The 8,359-nt window shown below is 38.6% G+C and overlaps 1 protein-coding gene across 1 annotated transcript; it reads left to right on the top strand.

Annotated features, from left to right (window-relative positions):
* The first annotated feature begins 2,199 nt into the window (after window positions 1-2,199).
* Window positions 2,200-7,588, top strand: rnaset2 (ribonuclease T2). Its single transcript, XM_088413243.1, has 10 exons — window positions 2,200-2,361; window positions 3,574-3,645; window positions 3,748-3,802; window positions 4,275-4,327; window positions 5,177-5,234; window positions 5,302-5,366; window positions 5,528-5,641; window positions 5,740-5,785; window positions 6,531-6,605; window positions 6,705-7,588. Exons 2-10 carry the CDS (start codon window positions 3,581-3,583, stop codon window positions 6,852-6,854), a joined length of 681 nt encoding a protein of 226 aa, XP_088269369.1. The 5' UTR covers window positions 2,200-2,361; window positions 3,574-3,580; the 3' UTR covers window positions 6,855-7,588.
* The last annotated feature ends 771 nt before the right edge of the window (window positions 7,589-8,359 follow it).

The following is an 8,359-nucleotide window of genomic DNA, read 5'->3' as shown; positions in this document are numbered from 1 at the left end:
TGAGAAAAATAAGTCATTTTATTTGTCAGAATGAAGTTAAAAAAAACTCGGTTACATGACCAAACAAGATTTGTGATTTCAGACAATGTAGTTCTATATCACAGGAACAAACAAAATCTTGGACAATCAGTCTGAGGATAGTTGCCAATGAATATAACTTTTTATTTATGTAATTATTTATGAAATACAATTTCATTCATGTCATATTATTTAATTATCATATCTTACCAAGATCCTCACCAGTGTAAAACTACAGTACATACAGGCAGATATTTATGTTTTTGGTATTTTTTTAATGTAAAATTGTTGTTGTTTTTTTTCTTTTGCAATACTATGACAATGAGTATGTTGAATCCCTTCTTGAAAATGGTTTAGAATTATTTTGACTGTATTTATAGTAATCCGATTTTCAAAAGTAACAACAGTGACAGTGGCAAGTTTGCTGGAAATAAAATGTCATTAAATCTCACCAGGAATGCTAAAGGAAATCATGAATGAGACTTAAACTGGTCAATGCACTCACCATCATCCAGTCTGTTTCTCCCTGTCCCTGTGTTATGCCAGTGTTATATCCCCCATCCCCACAACTTCAATTGACATGCGGCTTTACTGAGTTTGAGTTGTCAAATACATTATAAAATGGTTCCACATACCGCCTGCAGTGGGCTCACAGAGTAGTTATTGCTGTTTGGAATTTGTATTTTTACTGATGTTTAAGACACTGTACATACTGTGTGTGTGAATTGCATTATTGAATTGAAATTGTCATTATTGTCATTGTACTAATACAACAAAATTTACAGTACAATCCCTTCAAGTGTAGAATAAAAGACAAAAGCACACATCCAAATGTTCATACTTAATGACAGGTCATTGAATATATCTCAAGTAAACTACGTATAAATTACTGTGATAACGTTGTGAGTGATGTACACATGGACCAAGAAATTGGCTTGTTGGACTACAAATGTGGGACGTTGAGGTGCAAGCACCATAAAATCAAGACGGAACAACAGGGCAAACACAATCCGCCAGGACTTGGGACACATGACTCAAAATTGGGACTGCCCTGGTTAAAACAAGACATCTGGTCTCCCTACATTGTGATGCTTCTTCATCCTGGAAGTCTGAGACATCAAATTCTGATATGGCAGGTGCCAGGATCTACTGTAGAGGATTTCATATACTGTTGTATAGCTGCCATTTTTAAAAATACATTTGGAACGCAAGAAAAAAACAACAAAACAAGAAGGCTCCATGTAGTTGCCTTGATTCACAATCTTTTCAGATGACCATGACATGACTTGACGGACTGAGAATCTACGTAGCATGCTATTTGCAACGTGATGTCAGCTTGGATCTTTCTAACTACATTTTGCGAAGTACCGATAAGTCTGAAGACACTATGTTGCATGCTGAACTTTAGCCAGTGCTTATTTATAAAACAAGCTACAGTTACAGCTTGGCCTATTGCTGACGTTGGTGGGTAACCCGTGAAAAAGGCTTCACACGAGACTAAAATCACCCAGCGCTCAATAGCAATGTTGCAGATTTTCTTTCATTCGTCACCTTTCTTGAAGATTTAATAAAACAACATGAAAAAGGTCACAGGGATTTGTGACAATTATCTAGCTACAAACGAAAATTAGTCAAAAAGAGTCCTCTGCTGGCCAAAGACTGGGACTGTGACAACAAAGCCCAGTCCTATTTTTATCGCATTTGCTGACAGAGTGACAAGTTGGTAAGTCAAATCTCTGTGGAAGCTAAGTGGTAGTAATTTTCTTCACCCCCCCCCCGTGTCGTATTGTCGCTCGCTGAATGTATCTGTCATCCTGCTCTTCTGTCAAGCTTAATTTTGCGCATTAGATCATAAAGACTCATTAATTTAATAAGGGTTCCATGGCAATTCATACACTTAGTCAAGCCTGTCTGATGAACACGGATTTGTGAAACTGTCAAGGGAGTCACAAAATACTGTACATTCTGTTGACTGTTAATTAACTAAAGTTTACGATACTCTATAAATTTTAAAACACGACCTTTCGTTTTTGCATTGTAGAAACTGCATCGTATTTCGATAAAATGTGACTGCAATTTATAATTCTTATGATTAAATAGTGGCGAGAATTTGACATGAGGATGGTCGATAAATGGTGTGGCAAGATAGCCATGTGACCAAGCATGTGGTCGACGTTACTTGCGATTGGCTGAACTAGCAGGCGAGAGGCGGAAGTACATGCAAGACGTAAACAACCACAAGCACAATCGACCAAACGTTTTGTGTCAACGTCTGATTCCTCCGCGAACATGAGCTAACAAACGTCGGCAGCATTCAGGGAGCAACTTCGCAACAAGGACGTAGTAAGTTGTTCAACTGTTTGTTCAATGCGAAACGTATTTTAGTAGGTGCGCTTGAATTATATGTATTGCGTGCAGTTCTAAAATTTGAGCTGGACTTCGAACTTTGCTGCCCTTATTGGCACCAATTGTCAGAAATATTATAATTATATAATCGACCTTTTTTATGATTACATTGCTGTGATTGAGGGAGGCGACAGAGTAGGAGAGTGCTTAGCACGTTGGCCTTACAGTTCAATGTCTCGAGTTCAATTTCAGCACCCGATTCCATAAGTGGGTCGATTGTTGACATATTTTCTGTTTCCTGGCTGCAGATTCGGCACGAGCAACGTGGAAATTGTTCACCTGTCTAACTGTCCTGTTCATTAATAAACACGCGAAACAAAGCGGCTGCTTTCCAACTTCTGGGTTTCTGCAAGGCAAAGTAAACATAGTTAGAATCTAAGAAGAATAAAAATAAATGTCACAGGCGGACCCATGACGCAAAGGAAGAAATAAACGACGCACCTGCAGATGCGTTATCCACCATGCTCCTCGGTGCCACAGTTTCGTCCTCGCAAAAGTAATACCTTTGGAACTAAACATGTTACCCGGCGGAATCGAGTTAATCTGGTTCTTAGTTTGAATACCCCCATGCTAACTGGCTCCTGGGAAGTAACTTGACAGGGTCGTGATCGTCTTGCATCCCGTCAATTTAAATTCATAAATTACACTACCCCAGGCTCTCATGCGCCGAATTCAATGGTGACCATTACAAGTATGCATACGTACAAACGAGTTTATGTAAAAAAGTTGACGTGCTTGTCTATCTGCTCAACCCTACATCTAAGAAAGAAAACAATGCATTATTACTGCAGAAATTACTGAGAAAAAAACATTCTCCCCATCCCTAGTTGTGTTTATAAAATGGAAAATCTATCTCTGATCGTAATTGCTTTTCTTTGTTCTGTGTTAGTCTAAACCAGGGGTCACCAACTCCGGTCCTCGAGGGCACCTATCCAGCATTTTTTCAGTGTAACCCTCCTCCACTGCACCTGATTCATAGGATGTGCTCATCAAGAAGCTCTGCAGGAGCACCAAAATGATCATGATAATTTGCATCAGGTGCAGTGGAGGAGGGTTACACTGAAAAAATGCTGGATAGGTGCCCTCGAGGACCGGAGTTGGTGACCCCTGGTCTAAACATTTTTTCATTCAGTCTTTCTTGTTTTGAAGATCCAGTATGAGTCTCAGGTATCCTCTTCTGCTATGCCTGGCAGCGATGTCTGTCTTTGCTATGTCACCTCCGTAAGTGCAGGAAATCCTGGTCTATCATTGCATTGATTTCTATTCATATATAGTATTTTTTTTAAGAACTATAGCTAAAGTTTGAACTGTTTGTTTTTCTAGACACATGTGGACCAAACTCATCCTTACCCACCACTGGCCCTACACTTTCTGTTCGGTGAGTTTCCTTCAGTTTTTTTTTGTTTGTTTTTTTTTTTACTTTTTTTTTAAAGAAAATACAGTTTAGCGTTATTGCTGTTGATTTTGTATGTGCAAGGCCACGAATCATGTATCTCCTTAATCATCGCTGTACAAATTGCAAATGTTGCCTATTTTCGAATGAGTTTTGCCACTGACTCAACTTGAAACTCGTGAGGTCATGTGATGTTTAAGTCATGAGGCCGTGTGCTTTTAATTGGGACACCAGGCGATCTCGAGTGGCACAGTATTCTAACCATTCATTTTCTTCTGTTAATGTTGTGTGTAATACTGATTTTGCTGATGTGTGCTGTTTTCAATTTCCCTCATTGCATGAATCTATTTTTCTTTTGTGGGACATCTTGTTGAGGTTCCTTTTTTTCAGTACTTTTGGTGGGCAACTTTGAGCTTGAATTCAGTTTATGAAACTAGATGTCTGTAATGAATTTCAGATGGAATCCTGTCATCATCCTAACATTAGCTACTGGACTCTACATGGACTCTGGTAAGTGTGTGTCTGCGTGTGTGTGTGGTACTTGCTTACGGAAGAGTGTTCAGTTCAGGTACCAAACACAAAGTCTAACGACTATTGTTCAAACATACAGTATATGTAAAGTGATAATACTGATATAGAGCTGCCTACAGTAAAAGACAACACTAAAATATGCTGTTTTGCTATATTGTGGGGATCAGTAATGCAATCATAAAACTGCGTTTACTTGTTTTCCCTTCTTTTTCGAAGAAACACGCTCCAACTTAAATTTGCTTTACATAATACATCTTAATGGACCACTAAGAAACGAACAAATGATCAAATTGTGATTTAAAAACTACAGACTGCAGTTACTGTTTGTGAAGTGGAATGAACAACACAGACTAGGACTGGCTCTTTAAAAAAAAAACAAAAATCTCCATTGGGGCGAATCGGAGTTTCGTGTTTCCGTATGGTGGCCGGAGTTCGGGCTTGTGGCGGCGGAGACGCAGCAAGAGTTAGCAGCAGCACTTGCAAGGCTCTGGCCCACTAAATGTTGTTTAGTCGTAAAAGAAAATAAAAGTTTGTTCCTAAATAGAGACCCATGCTAGTTCAGTCTCCGTACTATGATTTGGAGATTATTAGGCATGGAGAAGAAAGGTAGGCAAGGTTTATTTAAACACATTGCATGCACTTTATTCACGTGTAAAGTCCATCCGGGCAAGTCCTACATCACAGAATTCACTCATCGTGGCGGTTTTCCGGTCGAGGGAATGAGGGAGCACTGTATTTAAATGTGTTTCTTCACATGAACATAAAGCAAATCAGGGTTCTTGAATAAGAAGTATGTAACTTTTTTACAAAATGCTTGTTCTTTTGCAGGCCCGATAAAGGGACCCTTTGTAACTCATCCTGGCATTTCAACTCATCTGAAATAGGGGTATTTTGTTCTTCTTTATTTAACAAAAGTATAAAAAGGAAGTATTAATATTTTCATTCATCTTCAGGACTTGCTCCCAGACATGGAGAAGTGGTGGCCTGACTTACTGAAACCTGCATCAACTGGATTTTGGTAAAGAGATCAGTAATTATTATGGTTTTTCTATTGGTTTTTCTAAGTTTCTATTATTTAAATAATTAGCGATTGGACAGACGCTGGGCTGGTCTTGTGTGTGTTTGTGTGTATCATTTATTTTACTTCTCAGAAGTAAATGCCAAACTCTGTTGCGACAGGAAGTACGAATGGTCCAAACATGGCACATGTGCTGCCAAAGCACCTGCGCTAAACAGTCAACATAAATACTTCAGCAAGGCACTGGAACTCTATCACAAAGTGGACTTGGATAGGTACTGCAAACTCAAAACACACATACCAGGAACGATTTTAGAATTCACCATTTACATCACAGTGTATTATAACCCTCAAATTCTCCCTGTTCTTGCAGCATCCTCAAGAAATTTGACATCATCCCATCCGAAAAATATTATAAAGTAAGTATTTCTCTTTGGGATGCATAATATCCAGTCAAATGCAGACCACTACTTCACAACCACTCTGCTGCAAATTATCCACTTTTACAAAACTCATAAACAGTTTTATCCTCTAAAAATAGGCCGACCATAGCTTTTCCATTTATCTCTGCCACAGTCATGTGAACATTAGAACAATCAAGTGCTCTTCCACTAGAAGGCAGAAGCTACAATTAACTTGTTTGTGTGCTTGGTGCCATTCATATAACAGAATAGCTTTACAAGGGCAGACTTTGGAAAACACTGGGATAGACATAGGAATGCTGATTTTAATACATTTTTCCACCCATCCATTTTCCAAAGCCGCTTATCCTCACAGGGGTGGCAGGCTTGCTGGTGCCTATCCCAGCAGGCTTCGGGCAGTAGGAGGGGGACACCCTGAATTGGTTGCCAGACAATTGCAGGGCACACAGAGACAATCAATCATTCACGCGCCCAATCACACCTAAGGACAGTTTAGTATGTCCAGTTCACCTGCCATGCATTTTTGGAATGTGGGAGGAAGCCAGAGAGAATCCACGCAGGCTCGGGGAAATCACGCAAACTCCTAAGATGATTTCCAATCAGATAAATTCCTCTTACATACTGCATTTGTCTAAAATGAATGTCTCATATACATTTATGTTCTTAACTTCAATCATGATTCAAAGTGGGGTAGACAGAAGGTCAAACTTATGGATTGTTCCCGATGTGTGTCATTTTGTAGTTTTCACAAATCGAAGAAGTCATTGAAAACCTCTATGGTGTCAAACCTAAGATCCAATGCGTCCATCCATCGAAGGTATGAGCATTGTATAGTAATCATTGAATGTTGAAATTTGCAGGAATTGAATTTGCAGAAGGCTCTTGAGATGAACTCGATATGTGATGTGTTTTCTAGAATACTGATGTGCAGGTTTTGGGTCAGATCGAGATTTGTTTCAGCCCCGACTTCTCCCTCATGGATTGTGAAAGAGAGATCTCTTCCAGCAGAGGTTCTGTGTTCAGCGTCTGCGACCGTGACGCACTCGTTTACTATCCGCCTTTTTGAAACACTAACAACAACAACACAATACAGCCGTTTCAGTTTTACACAAACTGTGGATAATTTTTTCGTTAACTGTAGTAACTGCACTCTCTCTTTTGTTTAACTGTATTGGATGTACCGTAAATGTTGCAAGTATCAATGCATACAGATTGAGATAGGAAGGCTTGCTCCAATATAATGTTTTGGCTACTGCAATATAGTTTCCATTTTTTTTGTCAGTTTGATACCACGTATTGTTTCACCACGTCTGCAAAGGAACTTTATTTATCAATGATCTACCTTTTTTTCTGTATGATGTAATAGATATGATTGGTGTATTCATGTTTGCTTTTTTAATGCAAATTGCACAACAGAGTTGTTTAGTTAACTCTTTTCAGCATTTCAAAAAGGGTTTGGATTTCCAACCATGAGACTTTCAGTATAGATTGTTTTCACACCTACAGTATTAGACTGTGGTAGGGCTAATCCGATGAGTTAAGCGCAGCAAGCTTTAATGGCATCATTTAGAATAACTTTAAGGTCATTGTTGGGACACACCAAGTTGGTTTGAATCATAAATCACTGTTTTGGGATTTTAATCCAAGTTTAGGGAGCAGACTGCAAAGGAACTTTGTAATGGTGCCAATTTGTGTTTATGGTAAAAACATTTTTGACTTGGTAAATGCATTGGATGAGGTAATCATAGGAAGGAAAGTATTCCATTGTTAAATCTTAATAATAAAAAAATATATATTTTTTGTGTGTGTGTTTTCTTATTGACGATGACCAAAAATTTACAGGGTTGGGCTTTTTACATTTTTTTTGCTGGCCTGTCATTTGCAGTTCTGTCCGTACGTAGACCCCCTTCCGTCGTCGTTGTCGATACGCCGTTGGAAGTTTACTCAATTTGTAATTATCAGTCTGTTGTCCTGCTGCCCCAAAAGGAACCTTCCCCTGGTAAACACCAATCAAACTGCCATCATTCTAAACCAAAACCTAAGGCTTCTCTACAGTCACTCTATTATCCTAATAAGGTAGAATTATGACCAAAAACGACCCACATTGATTTCATATGTCCCAATGGCAGAAGACAATATGTAACTACGCCCACTTGAAGGCATACAAGTACACATCATGGCATTTGAATGCTTTCAACATCTTGAGCCATTTTTTTCAAAAGCATAAAAAAACGCAATAAAAATGTCATCTTTTGCTTTTCCTTAAAAAGATCCAATTGGTGTGAGAGTGTCATTTTACGATGTGCCCATTTGTTACTTGAATGCTGTCACCTATTTTTGCCTGTCAGAATGTTTAGCTCAACTGTGCAAGTGATTTATTCATTCAAATCATGTTTAAAAATTAACACAAAAAATCTTAACACCTAATTCCTAGGTGTATGGATGTATACTTGCTGCATGGTGAAATTGAAAGGAAGATTTTATCTGATAAACCATGACCAACAGAGTCACGATTATTTAAATCAAATGCAAAAATAGGTTATTTCTATTTTTGCTTATCTAAATAAAAAC

The sequence above is a fragment of the Hippichthys cyanospilos genome, chromosome 4, assembly GCF_059441005.1.
Source record: "Hippichthys cyanospilos isolate Australia breed blue-spotted pipefish chromosome 4, RoL_Hcya_1.0, whole genome shotgun sequence".
Classification (NCBI taxonomy): Eukaryota; Metazoa; Chordata; class Actinopteri; order Syngnathiformes; family Syngnathidae; genus Hippichthys; species Hippichthys cyanospilos.
Note: the sequence above shows the minus strand (reverse complement) of the source record. Positions and strands in the feature narration are given on the sequence as shown.

Coding starts and splice junctions, on each gene's coding strand:
- rnaset2 (XM_088413243.1), top strand. CDS start 3,581: ATGAGTCTCAGGTATCCTCTTCTGCTATGCCTGGCAGCGATGTCTGTC. Junction 5,235..5,301: donor TCAACTCATCTGAAATAGGG/GTATTTTGTTCT, acceptor ATTCATCTTCAG/GACTTGCTCCCAGACATGGA. Junction 5,367..5,527: donor CCTGCATCAACTGGATTTTG/GTAAAGAGATCA, acceptor CTGTTGCGACAG/GAAGTACGAATGGTCCAAAC.